Source organism: Lepidochelys kempii, chromosome 1, assembly GCF_965140265.1.
Source record: "Lepidochelys kempii isolate rLepKem1 chromosome 1, rLepKem1.hap2, whole genome shotgun sequence".
NCBI lineage: Eukaryota > Metazoa > Chordata > Testudines > Cheloniidae > Lepidochelys > Lepidochelys kempii.
In genome coordinates this window covers 241,498,168-241,511,813 of record NC_133256.1, presented here as the reverse complement: position 1 = coordinate 241,511,813, position 13,646 = coordinate 241,498,168, and the positions used below count along the sequence as shown (strand labels likewise).

Sequence of the window (13,646 nt, the reverse complement as noted above, 5' to 3'; positions counted from 1 at the left end):
AGCCCTGTCTGATCGTCTGGCTTTCATGATATGAAATATTTTCTATGCTGAATAATATTCTGTTTGTTTTTACATTTACACTGATTCTATTAACAGGATGTGTTAGCTTCCATTGTAACTAGTGAAATATTAGGGCTCAGTGTTGGTGCCAGAGCTATTTTAATACTGCTGAATAACAGCTATCGTATATGGTTATCTCCTGTATTTAATGAGAGAGTGAAAACCTAGGAAAAATCTACACAAATGCATCTAAATCTGAGGAATGTTTTTATCTGAAGAGAAATAATCTCTTGCCGTCTTTCCTCCTTGCAACAGAGTGCACAGCAGCTGGCTCCTTCCCAGCAGACAGGACAGTACCAGCTGCAGCAGTCATCAGTTTCCAGTGGATCTACCCCATCACAACCAGTTTCTCAGACTCCATTGATCATGCCGATGCCTCAGGTACCAGCTGGGACTCAAGCAGTTAAAGTTGGTCTTTTGCAAAGTTAGGAGATTTCTCTTCTCTTCCTTTGTTGGCTGCCTCTTTTATTGGTCTGCCTTCTTTCCTAATGGTTCAGAAAATACTGCTGGAGGTGACACGATTATCATACTATGTTTTAAAAAAATTGTGCCTGGAAACTTTCTTTGGAATATGTGGCAGAAGCTCAGTGGTTCAGTTGAGAAGTGACAGCACTTAAGGAGGCCTTTCTTACATAGAGATCTTTGTCACATTGTCTAAAATGTGACAAGACACAACTTCTGCAAAGATTAAAATAATGTCACTTGCACTTTGAGGAGTTTCATGTGGCATTGTTGACACTTTATGTAGGAGAAACCTTCTCCGTCCAAATTACATTTGTGTTCATAATCAAAAATTTGTTCTCCAGTTAATGAGCCATGTACACTGCCTCTTCTGAACTGTCCTCCTCTTTTCTACCAGCCTTCTTCCTTCACTCCTTGGCCAAAATGCTTCTGTTACTGAATGGTTTTATTTCAGATTGACTCACGTTTTTTGATACCATGAATGTGAGCTTTGATAAATTGAAAGGGTTTTTGTTGCTTGTATGTTTGAACTTCTTTTCCAGTTGATTGCTGGCTTCAGTTGACATGACCTTTGCCATTCTCTGTATGCTGACAGTGGCAAGGGAGAGAGGATTGATTGTAGAATTAGAATGAGAGAGGACCAGAGTCCGTTTACATACATGTTGATGCTGCAGCAGTGTTCAGACCTTGCTGTTCCACCCCAACACAACGTATGTGTTGCAAAAGGTGGTTTAGAGATCCTCAGGAACGAATTGCAAAATGAGAACCCTTTGGAACAGCAATCCACTCTCCAGCCTCTCTACCAACTACTTTCCCCACTCCACTCTTAAAGGGTGTGATAACTTAAATAATTCTTTTTTCTTTGACTCATACATTAAAAATCTGCTTTCTGCAACCCTGCTTCCTAAAAAGTCTATATCTATTTTCTTTGCATCCCCAGCTTCCTGTTTCCCAAGCAGTGCCGATCATCCAAGGCGAACCTCAGTTACCTGTTGCAGCACCTTCTCTCCCTCAACCATCAGTTGCCCCAACCATCCCCATTGGCTCTCATTTTCTCCCTATGGGACAGTCCTTGTCAACCTCCCTGCTCCCCCAATTCTCAGTCTCTCAGCTCCCCATAGCGGCACCTCATGCGTCAGTGGCTCAGCCAGGCTTCCAGTCTCTGCCTGTCTCTATGGCAGCTGGAATTAACCAGCCATTACTCACTCTGGCCACATCTGCTGCAGCAGCTGCTATCCCTGTAGGATCAACCATTGTCCCTAGCCAGCTTCCAGCTGTTCTACAGTCTGCGGCCCAGCTGCCCAGCCAGGTTCTCCCACAGCTCCTGCAGCCAGCTGTTCAGTCCATGGGATTACCAGCCAGCCTTGGACAAGCTGCTGAAACTGCACTTCCGGCTGGAGATGCTTTGTATCAGGTATTGTTGCAAGCCAGCAAGAGGTCTTCTCATCTTCTGTTCCTCTGGGGCACTAGACCTGATCTGCGTGCTGCAGATACTTGCCAATACCCAAATTTGGCAGGAGAGAGAACAAGCCACATTTTGTCCTTTTTTTTTAAAAAATGAACAGATGAGTTCTCTCATTGCACTTGTATGCAAGAGGGCATAGTTTCATGAAATTTTATTTTGTTTTTGGACACCTAACTATGGATTTATTGGCAATGGAATTTCTCTAAAAGAGCTAGTATTTTTTTCTGCTATATGTGACAACTATGAATTTGAAAATTGATAATATTTTATTACCCCTGCCAAAGACATCAAAATGCTGGTCTGTGTCCTGGAAAGACACTGTGTGGGGTGTCTGGCAATGCCAGTCTTTTGGCACAACTCATTGGGGGAAAATTGATATCTTAACAATAAACCAAACTGTGAGCCCTGGACATGAGTGAAGTATCAGATGCAAACATGGAATGTTGAGATGATGGACAGGAGCTAATCAGTGTCTGATTATTTAGAAGTTAAACATTTACTGCAGTCAGTATAAAAGGGACAAACTGCGTAGTGATGGGAATATAGGTCCAACATATAATGTTTACCACTATTGTAATGTAATATATATTACATTGAAATGTGCTGTTCAACAGCAGATAATAGCAAGTACTATTTACTTGAGGTGTGTAGAAATGTTTGGCACTCAGGCCAGCCCACCTCCTGAGATTGGAAAGGGGAGAGAGATTGTCAGAACACTATTAGTTAAGAGAGATTACAAGCAGCAGTTGCGTATCCTGTCTGAGTAGTGGCCATTCAGCCTGCAAGCTCTTCAGATTTTCCACTTCATGATTTCACAGATAACTATGGGGGAGTTGGAAGGTGAGGATTCATTTACCCACTAGGGACTTTGAAACTCTTCTCTTTTGTGAGAGCCCTGAGAGAGAATTTGCTGTTTATACTATATGATTGTTCTGGAGGTGAACTTGTTTACCTGGGTAGTCTGCTCTGTTCCTCTTGGAAAAATTATTTTTAGAGGTGCTTGAACATTCTGGAAGGATTTCAGGTTGGAACATGCCCCTGCAGCTTGACTTGCTATGTTTTCTTTTTTCAGCCTTTCTTGCTGATTTCCTAACTTCCCCTGAAATGCACTAACTCGGATTCCTCATTTCTGTCACAGGGCTTCCCACCTCGGCTGCCGCCGCAATACCCAGGAGACTCAAATGTTGCTCCCTCCTCTGCTGTGGCCTCTGTTTGCATACCTTCTGCAGTACTGTCCCCTCCCTTACCCACTGATGCATTGGCTCAGCCAGGCTATCTTGCTGCAATGGTGCAGCCTTATGTGGAACAGAACATTTTAGCTCCTCTGGGCGGTCTAGGAGGACAGGTTCAAGTGCCACAGCCTGCAGTGAGTTTAGCACAGCAGGTCTCATCTGCATCTTCACAGCAGGGAGCTTTAGAGGTAAATGTAATCTCTGGAAATTCTGTGTAAATTATAAATTTCAGGGCATGAATTACATTGCACTGTTTGTGGGGGAAATTAACCCCTTCTGTGATGGTATTCAGTTAGACATAATGAACTAATGTCTCAAATGACTTTTTCTTACAGCAGAATGTCATGCCAATGTGGGGACCTTGTTGCCATTGGCTGTTCTGTTGGGAAGTGAGTGTGCCCCCAGAGGCAAAAACCTGTTAACACTTCACTTCTTCTTGCTAGTACTCTAGATCCTTTTTTGTCTTCTGAGAGACACTCTGCCATTGGTAGCCCTTGAGAATCTCTCTTACACATGTTCCCTGCAGCCTTGCTGTTGTTGGGGGGAGAGATTTGAATTGTCTGTGTGCTGCGTTGGCTTCCCTGTTGCACATTCTGCTAGTAAGACGCTGGCTGCATGGCAAGCTGTAGTATCACAATGTAGCAGGTGGGATGGCTGACCTCACCAGGCGCTCTGTATGAAACTTGCACTAGAGCCCTCTCCCTTGGGTGTCAGATTTGAGCTGACTAGACCCTGGTTGTTATAAATTATTCTGGAGAAATGGTGCTTTCTAGCTTCAAAGTTTGATTGGGGAAAAAATATTAAAAGGTTGATTGTGATGAGAAATGAAGAAATAACTCATTGGCATGCTTGAAGAAGGTTTGTTTTCTCTTCTAGGGTACTCAGGGGGTCTCACAGGCTGCTCCTTCAGAAACTGTACCACCAGCACAGCAACATCCTGCACTGACTACCCCATTGGTCTCCTCACTAGACAGGTAACCAGTGGGTTTTGCCAAGTTGAACTTGTTGGTTGAGAGGAGTTTCTTCCATTGGTGGCTCTCTGATATCTGTTCTTTACTAGGGATATTTTCTACATAAACTGAGGAAATAACTTCCATTTTTTTCCTAGAAGATTTCTCTTGAACTCCTACAAACCTCTTCTTTTTAATCAGGGCCTGGAGAAGGCACACAGATTGTGTGCAATGACCTGCTGTTACTGTGCCTCAGTGGGTCACAACTGAGAACACCAGATTCATGACAAACTGCTGAGAATTAGGGCAAACCCCCCCCCCCCCAAACTGCTGGTTATTCTTCCATAAGATATACCAAACCATCAACAAAAATAAATTTGTCTCACTACATTGGCTAATGAGAAGTCAGAAATGCAGTCTCCTTAGGCATCCCAGCCTTTGTTCCAACACCCAGACACTAGACTTAATGATGAGTGGTTATTTAAAACCAATTTCATCAACCAAAGGGTTCTTCTTATTCCAAAGGACCAGCCACATACCCAGGTCAATATATAACTCAGATCTTACCAAATAATCACAGTGTTGCCAATCTTTTAGTATCTAATAATTGCAAAGTTCTTGGATCAGGCTTGAAGCAGTGATGGCATAAAACTGCTGGCTTAAGTCAAGTCTCTGGTTCCTTCCAAAAGATTGGAAGGTCCTCAATCTCTTGGTTAGAAAGCTCCCATTAGTATAAGTCCATAGTCCAGAGATCAGAGTGGGAAAGAGGCCAAATGGAGATGTTTCTGGGGCCTTTTATACTTTCTGCCATATGATGGGTTTGCTGTCAGTACAGTCAGTGGGAAAAGTACAGGCACAAGATGGAGTCCAGTATCACGTGAGCTGGTCACATGCCCTTGCATGTTTCGATGAGTCATAGCAGGGGCCATTACCCATATTTTGCTTGGAAAGTTCACAGGAAAGTCTATCAGGTGGGGATAAGCTTCTTCCATGGCCCATTGGGTTCGTTGATGGACCATCAACTTTAATAGTCCATGCACAGTTTGCTGGCTAGACTGGATGTAAACTACCTTGTGGGAAGAAAAGGAGTACTTGTGGCACCTTAGAGACTAACAAATTTATTTGAGCATAAGCTTTCGTGAGCTACAGCTCACTTCATCGGATGCATTCGGTGGAAAATACAGTGGGGAGATTTATAAACACAGAGCATGAAACAATGGGTGTTACCATACACACTGTAATGAGAGTGATCAGGTAAGGTGAGCTATTACCAGCAGGGGAGTGGGGGAGGGGGACCTTTTTTAGGGATGATCAAGGTGGGCCATTTCCAGCAGTTGACAAGAACGTGTGAGGAACAGTGTGTGTGGGGTGGGGGTGGGGATAAACATGGGGAAATAGTTTTACCTTGTGTAATGACCCATCCACTCCCAGTCTTTATTCAAGCCTAAGTTAATTGTATTCAGTTTGCAAATTAATTCCAATTCAGCAGTCTCTCGTTGAAGTCTGTTTTTGAAGTTTTTTTGTTGAAGAATTGGCACTTTTAGGTCTGTAATCGAGTGACCAAAGAGATTGAAGTGTTCTCTGACTGGTTTTTGAATGTTATAATTCTTGACATCTGATTTGTGTCCATTTATTCTTTTACGTCGAGACTGTCCAGTTTGGCCAATGGACATGGCAGAGGGGCATTGCTGGCACATGATGGCATATATCACGTTGGTAGATGCGCAGGTGAATGAGCCTCTGATGGTGTGGCTGATGTGATTAGGCCCTATGATGGTGTCCCCTGAATAGATATGTGGACACAGCTGGCAAAGGGCTTTGTTGCAAGGATAGGTTCCTGGGTTACTGGTTGCTGGTGAATATTTGCTTCAGGTTGGGGGGCTGTCTGTAAGCAAGGACTGGCCTTCTCCCAAGATCTGTGAGAGTGATGGGTCGTCCTTCAGGGTAGGTTGTAGATCCTTGATGATGCGTTGGAGAGGTTTTAGTTGGGGGCTGAAGGTGATGGCTAGTGGCATTCTGTTATTTTCTTTGTTGGGCCTGTCCTGTAGTAGGTAACTTCTGGGTACTCTTCTGGCTCTGTCAATCTGTTTCTTCACTTCTGCAGGTGGGTATTGTAGTTGTAAGAATGCTTGATAGAGATCTTGTAGGTGTTTGTCTCTGTCTGAGGGGTTGGAGCAAATGTGGTTGTATCGTAGAGCTTTGCTATAGACAATGGATCATGTGGTGTGGTCTGGATGAAAGCTGGAGGCATGTAGGTAGGCATAGTGGTCAGTAGGTTTCTGGTATAGGGTGGTGGTTGTGTGACCATCACTTACTAGCACTGTAGTGTCCAGGAAGTGGATCTCTTGTGTGGACTGGTCCAGGCTGAGGTTGATGGTGGGAAGGAAATAGTTGAAATCCTGGTGGAATTCCTCAAGGGCTTCTTTTCCATGGATCCAGATGATGAAGATGTCATCAATGTAGCGCAAGTAGAGTAGGGGCATTAGGGGATGAGAGCTGAGGAAGCATTGTTCTAGGTCAGCCAGAAAAATGTTGGCATACTGTGGGGCCATGCGGGTTGATTTGAAGGTATACATTGTCCCCAGATGTGAAATAGTTGTTATGGGTGTGGACAAAGTCACAAAATTCAGCCACCAGGTTTGCCGTGACATTATTGGGGATACTGTTCCTGACGGCTTGTAGTCCATCTTTGTGTGGAATGTTGGTGTAGAGGGCTTCTACATCCATAGTGGCCAGGATGGTGTTTTCAGGAAGATCACCGATGGATTGTAGTTTCCTCAGGAAGTCAGTGGTGTCTCAAAGATAGCTGGGAGTGCTGGTAGCATAGGGCCTGAGGAGTGAGTCTACATAGCCAGACAATCCTGTTGTCAGGGTGCCAATGCCTGAGATGATGGGGCGTCCAGGATTCCCAGGTTTATGGTATACAGTCAATATTCATAACTTCAGAAATGAAAATATGTGCATACTAATAGGATAATCATATTCAGCAAATCATAACTTTTCCATTGACACCTCACATAACACACTTTGTACAAGATTTGTTGCAATTGTATAACAGTGGTAGCAACAATGATATACATGGTCATATCTTAATCAGATAACATCACACCAGATATGCCAATCTATTGTAATTACACATCAAGCAAGGGGATTACTCATTCCTGTGATACTCATACTTACTCAGGGGTTGAGCCTTGTAGAACTTGATGCTTCATCCAGAAGATATATTTAAATGGATTACTTCACAAAAATATTTTATGGATCCCTTCCTTTCATGGTTACATATTTATTATTCAAGCAACCATTTGTGATTAAAGGATTATCCTCCTCAGACCCTGTCCTCACAAGAATAACCAATGTTGCTCTTGAGAGGCCACCCTCTCTTGGGTTAAGAGGGGAATTCAGTCATCACACTCTTAAGAAGTTCAAATATTTGTGAAAATTATTAAAACTTAAAATTAATTATTTTGGTTTTTAGTGCACATTCTGATGTTGCTTCAGGGATGAGTGATGGGAATGAGAATGTGCCAGGATCTAGTGGGAGACATGAAGGGAGGACCACCAAACGCCATTATCGGAAGTCTGTACGCAGCCGCTCTCGGCACGAGAAGACTGCTAGACCAAAACTGAGAATTCTTAATGTGAGTTATGGCTTACTTCAATGACTGTAGTAGTGGGTAATGTCTTTCTTGAGCTTTTCAGGATGGTGGGTAGGGAAGTTCTGTAAGAGGGATATCCTTTGTTTCCTTTGTGTCCTAAATTCTGATAACAGCCTCCCATGTGAAGTGGCTAGGCTTCACCCCCATCTTTTTTCTTGGTGCTGGACACTATATAGGGGTGTACAAAATATTCTTCCTGCTTTGGAGGTCAATAGTGTTCCAAAGATGAGCTATTAGATATTCTACAGAGCATTAAGCACAGCAGAACATGGTCATTCAGGGAGCACTGATGCCAGTAGTTGCTACAGAATATTTGCTTTGCCATTTGCCTTGCCCTCAGACTGTGTTGACTGGGCTGGAGTTCATTTAAGAAACCTCACCCTACCTTCACTATTACCATTAATGACTTTCCTGAAATGTTGGGGCAGACTTTTTGTACTGTTTCTTGACATAAGCAGGAAAGGTTTACACTGTCAGTCAGAGTTCTAGAGGAAGATGGTCTATGTTGAGCAAGAGGGCTTGAAGGGTGATGCAGTTGGGAATCCCTTAGAGGATCATTTGCCCTTCAGTGCATCTGATCTTTGTTTGAGAATGGAAAGTGAATGGCTCATGGAGGAGTACAGTACAGTTGGCCCTGTTGGAGATCTCTTGTTGCTTTTGTGCACCTGGCCTTCCCGGGCTTTAGGAACAAGAGATGTCTGCACACTTGTGCTCAGTAGTTGTTTGTGATGTTCCATTGTGTTCCGCAGTTCAGGCTGGAAAGCATATTTCTTTTCTTTCAGGTTTCGAACAAGGGTGATCGTGTGGTTGAATGCCAACTAGAGACACACAATCGGAAAATGGTTACTTTCAAATTTGACTTGGACGGTGACAACCCGGAGGAAATAGCATCAATTATGGTGAGCTACATCTCCAGTGCAGATGGAGAATTGACCGTGATCTTGTTAACTGTATTAGTTGTACAAATCACCTTAGATTAGAGTTCATCTAACCTGCCTTCTGGAATTACTACTATTCTTATGGCTTCCCTGTGCACTACAGTCTGTCTCCTCTTCCAGTCATGTTACTAATATTAGAAGCAAAATCTTTCCGTAATTACTGAGTGGTAAAGAACAGTGTCCAAAGCCAACATGTTTGGTCCAGTATTTGCACAACTAGTTCATCTGAGGATTTGGGTCAGCTTCTATCTTCAAACTTCAGTGTCTTCAAGTAAAACAGTTTTAACTTTCTACTCTAGGATTTTAAAAATCTCTTACTGCTTCTTGTGAGCTGAACTAATAAACACTAAACTCCATTTCTGGAAATACAATATAAAACAAACTCTTCCAAGTGCAGTTCCGTTCGTGTCACTGGGGAACTTAATTTTCTTCTTCAAGTAATGTCCCTATGGGAGCTCCAGTGTAGGTGTATCTGAGCCCCTGTGCCTCTATTCGAAGATTTTAGGTTGTAGTGTCCATTCTGCCCGCATATGTGCTTTTCTTCCCTCATGATCTGCACAGAAGCTATCTTGTGCGGGCAAACTGCCCACAGTTCCTTCTTGACTGCCTTTGGCCTCAAATGGAGCAAGCAGGTGTCTGATCATTCTCTGCATCATTAGCATAAGTAGTAGTTTTAGTCCTGTTGTTTCCCTTAATGGTTAGTTTTCCGGGATTTAAAAAAAAAAAGGGGGAAAACCCCTTCTATGTCATGTTTCCTGCCCTTTCTGGGGAACCCTCTGCCCGCACCCTCCCAGAGGGCATTTAGTAGTTTAGGCTTTCTAACCTCTCCTTTTAATTAAAAAAACAAAAAAACTCTTCTGCTCTCTTTGCTTTTGAAGGGTGATATCACTGTGTAAAGTGTCTGGGAGAATCGTATATCCACAAAAGTGCACCCTCTGCCAGCAGCTCAAGGCGAGGTCTCAAAAAAAGCCAAACCAGGATCTGAAGTTAAAACTCCTCCTGATGGAGAGAGCACTTCAGCCACCAGCTGACTCCAGTGCTAGATGTTACCCAGGACACATGTTGTCTCCGGAGCCTTCGACTTCCATTGGGGTAGAATTGTGGAAAAAATCAGCAGATTCCCTCCTTAAGGGCTCGAGAAAAAGGGCTCCAAGCCCCCAGACAGTCTTTGGCCAGCCAGAGGGGTTCCCCGGTGCGCTCAGCCACCTCTATACCAGTGGCTCCGAAGTGCGGTACCCAGAAGTATCAGGGTGTCTTCCCTATGAGCTTAGCTGCACTGCCTAAAGACACCGGAGCTGGGGTGGGCAAACTTTTTGGCCTGAGGGCCACATCTGGATATAGAAATTGTATGGCGGGCCATGAGTGCCCACAAAATTGGGGGTTGGGGTGTGGGAGGGGGTCAGGGCTCTGGCTGAGGGTGCAGGCTCTGAGGTGGGGCCAGAAATGAGTTCAGGGTGTGGGAGAGGGCTCTAAGCTGGGGCAGGGGGTTGGGTTGTGGGGGGAAGGCTGTGGGGTGGGGATTAGGAGTTTGGGGTGCATGAGGGTGCTCTAGGCTGGGACCAAGGGATTCGGAGGGCAGGAGGGGGATCAGGGCTGGGGTAGGGGGTTGGGGTGCTGGAGGATGCTCTGGGCTGGGACTGAGGGGTTTGGAGGGTGGGAGAGGGCTCTGGGCTGGGGCAGGGTGTTGGAGTGTTGGGGGAGGGCTCTGGCTGGGGTTGCAGGTTCTGGGGTGGGATTGGGGATGAGAGGTTTGGGGTGTAGGAGGCTGCGCTACCCCATCCCCAGGTGTTGCCCCTGCAGCTCCCATTGGCTGCAGTTCCTGGCCAATGGGAGCTGCAGGGACCTCGCTTGGGGTGGGAGGCAGCGAGTGGAGCCCCCTGGCTGCCCCTACACATAGGAGCTGGAGGGGTGACTTGCTGCTGCTTCCGGGAGCCACATGGAGTGGCCCCCTACTCTGCTCCCCAGCTGGAGCAGCAGAGTAGGGCTATACCACTGCTTCCCCGAGCTACGTGGAGCAGCCCCCAACTCTGCTCCCCGGCTGGAGCTCTGGAGCTTGGCAAACCCCAGACCTTGCTCCCCAGCAGGAGCTTGAGGGCTGGATTAAAACGACTGGCGTGCTGGATCTGGCCCATGGGCCCTAGTTTGCCCACCCCTGCACCAGAGGCTCAGACTCCTAGGTAGTGGTACTGTCTCCTAAGGAGAAGGACAAAGTACATACTGCTTCCAAGTGAGTGGTACCAAGTAAAGCATCGGTACTGATTGTGGCAAAGCTACTGTCCCTGGAGCGTTCTACACACAAGCAACCATCGGTACCTGCAAGTTACCACCGACACTCATCCATGGTACCAAGTGAGTCAGTGTAACCGCAAGAATTCCTGTACCCTAGAGATCTGGAGGTCACGGAATAAGCACAATCCCCATTAATTGGAACTGGAGCCTCATGCATGGAATCACTGGGGCCATTTACTGCCAGTGCTCCAGTCAGCACCACCCTTACCCTGTGATGAGTATGACGGTGACCAGGAGCATGTTATTTCCATGACCTCTCACTGTGGCATGCTGTCACAGTACTGGGGACCTCCTCAACTCCACCCTCATGCTGACCTGCAGTCTTGGTGTGGACCTCCTTGTGCACTTTCACTACCCCTCACCCTGCCATATTGGGATCCAGGGGTGTTGTACAGATCCCACAGTTTGTTGACGTCCATGTCTCTCAGAGAGTTGGTGAGACTGTCTCCTGTAGCTTCACTATCTCTGGTCCCTGAACTGGAGGAAGAAGAAACTTTTGAAGGACAGGAGGAAAGGCTTGAAACGGAGGCTACCTCTCCAGCCAACTTCTCTTCATCTTCACCAGATAAGGCTTTAATGCCTTCTCCCATCACTAGCTGATGATTTTAAGATCTTACTAAGAGGGTGGTGGATGAGCTGCAAATTCCCCTTCAGGAGGTAGCAGATACACATCACGAGCTGGTAGATATTCTGCATACTTCCTCCTTCTCCAGAATCACCCTCCTGAGGTGAGGCGCTTCTGGATCCTGCCAAAGTCATCTGGCAGACACCAGTCTCCATTGCATCAACCTGCAAGAGAGCCGACAAGAAATATTACATCTCTCACAAAGAGGCAGACTTTCTGTTTCTTCATAGAATATCAGGGTTGGAAGGGACCTCAGGAGGTCATCTAGTCTAACCCTCTGCTCAAAGCAGGACCATTCCCCAACTAAATCATCCCAGCCAGGGCTTTGTCAAGCCTGACCTTGAAAACCTCTAAGGAAGGAGATTCCACCACCTCCCTAGGTAACCCATTCCAGTGTTTCACCACCCCTTCTAGTGAAAAAGTTTTTCCTAACATACAACCTAAACCTCCCGCACTGCAATTTGTGACCATTACTCCTTGTTCTGTCATCTGCTCCCACTGAGAACAGTCTAGATCCATCCTCTTTGGAACCCCCTTTCAGGTAGTTGAAAGCAGCTATCAAATCCCCCCTCATTCTTCTCTTCTGCAGATTAAACAATCCTAGTTCCCTCAGCCTCTCCTCATAAGTCATGTGTTCCAGCCCCCTAATCATTTTTGTTGCCCTCCGCTGGACATTTTCCAATTTTTCCACATTCTTCTTTTAGTGTGGGGTCCAAAACTGGACACAGTACTCCAGATGAGGCCTCACCAATGTCGAATAGAGGGGAACGATCACGTCCCTCGATCTGCTGGCAATGCCCCTACTTATATATCCCAAAATGCCATTGGCCTTCTTGGCAACAACGGTACACTGTTGACTCATATCCAGCTTCTTGTCCACTGTAACCCCTAGATCCTTCTCTGCAGAACTGCCTAGCCATTCGGTCCCTAGTCTGTAGCGGTGCATGGGATTCTTCCATCCTAAGTGCAGGACCCTGCACTTGTTCTTGTTGAACTTCATCAGATTTCTTTTGGGCCAATCCTCTAATTTGTCTAGGTCCCTCTGTGTCCTGTCTCTACCCTCCAGCGGATCTACCACTCATCCCAGGTTTTAGTGTCATCTACAAACATCCTCAATCCAATATCCTCAACATCCTACATCCTCAACCCAATTCAATTGTAGTAGATGTGGTTAATGCACCTGGCAAGCAGCAACATGCCAAGTCGACCCCATATGATGGAGATTGGAAAAGGCTAGATCTCTTTGGAAGGAAGACATATTAGTCTGAGACATTGCAGCTCAGGGTAACAAATTGGTGATGGCCAAATATGATTTAATTATGGAAAAGTCAGTGTGTTCATTGAACATTTATCAGAGGCACAAAAAGAGCACCTTCAGGTCATTGTCATAGAGGGTCAGTTAGTGGCCAGGACTACGCTACAGACGGTGTTGGATGCAGCAGATACAGCAGCCTGGTAGGTCTCCATGGCAGTGATGATGAGGCAGGTGTCATGGTTACACCTTTCTGGGTTGCCCAAAGAGGTACAGACTATGGTTGAGGATCTCCCATTCAAAGGGCCCAAGCTCTTCATGGATATGACTGGCACCTCTCTCCATGCCTTGAAGGTTTCCCTAGGAATCTATACAGCGGGACAAAAGAGGAGCTATGGCTCTCAATCACAGTACAGGTCACGATCTTCTCAGTATCCACCCTCACAGTGCTATTACGAGCTGCAGTGCAAGAGGCCCAGGGTACCTCCCTCTTCACAGAAGCACTCAGACTTCAGAATTGGTGCATCCGACAGAGCATGCTTATCTCAGTCGTCTACCTACCTGGGATGCAGAATGTGACAACCAACAATCTAAGTCGGAACTTCTCTCACGACCACAATTGGAAACTGAACTCAGAGATGCTTCATGTCTAAGGCTACAATTCAGTCACGGGTATTTTTAGTAAGTCTCATGGACAGGTCATGGGCAAGACCC

The 13,646-nt window shown here is 45.7% G+C and overlaps 1 protein-coding gene across 13 annotated transcripts in view; it reads left to right on the top strand.

The window, feature by feature from the left end:
- Positions 1 to 13,646, top strand: part of WNK1 (WNK lysine deficient protein kinase 1) — a 171,004-nt gene that overhangs the window by 109,110 nt on the left and 48,248 nt on the right. For 11 of the 13 annotated variants that reach the window (XM_073320462.1, XM_073320396.1, XM_073320378.1 and 8 more), the window contains 6 exons: positions 316 to 441; positions 1,463 to 1,936; positions 3,126 to 3,407; positions 4,096 to 4,193; positions 7,648 to 7,810; positions 8,611 to 8,727. In XM_073320462.1, coding sequence (XP_073176563.1) covers positions 316 to 441; positions 1,463 to 1,936; positions 3,126 to 3,407; positions 4,096 to 4,193; positions 7,648 to 7,810; positions 8,611 to 8,727 — 1,260 coding nt within the window. The remainder of the gene's footprint in view (positions 1 to 315; positions 442 to 1,462; positions 1,937 to 3,125; positions 3,408 to 4,095; positions 4,194 to 7,647; positions 7,811 to 8,610; positions 8,728 to 13,646) is intronic. The other 2 variants (XM_073320424.1, XM_073320443.1) reach the window with 2 other exon arrangements.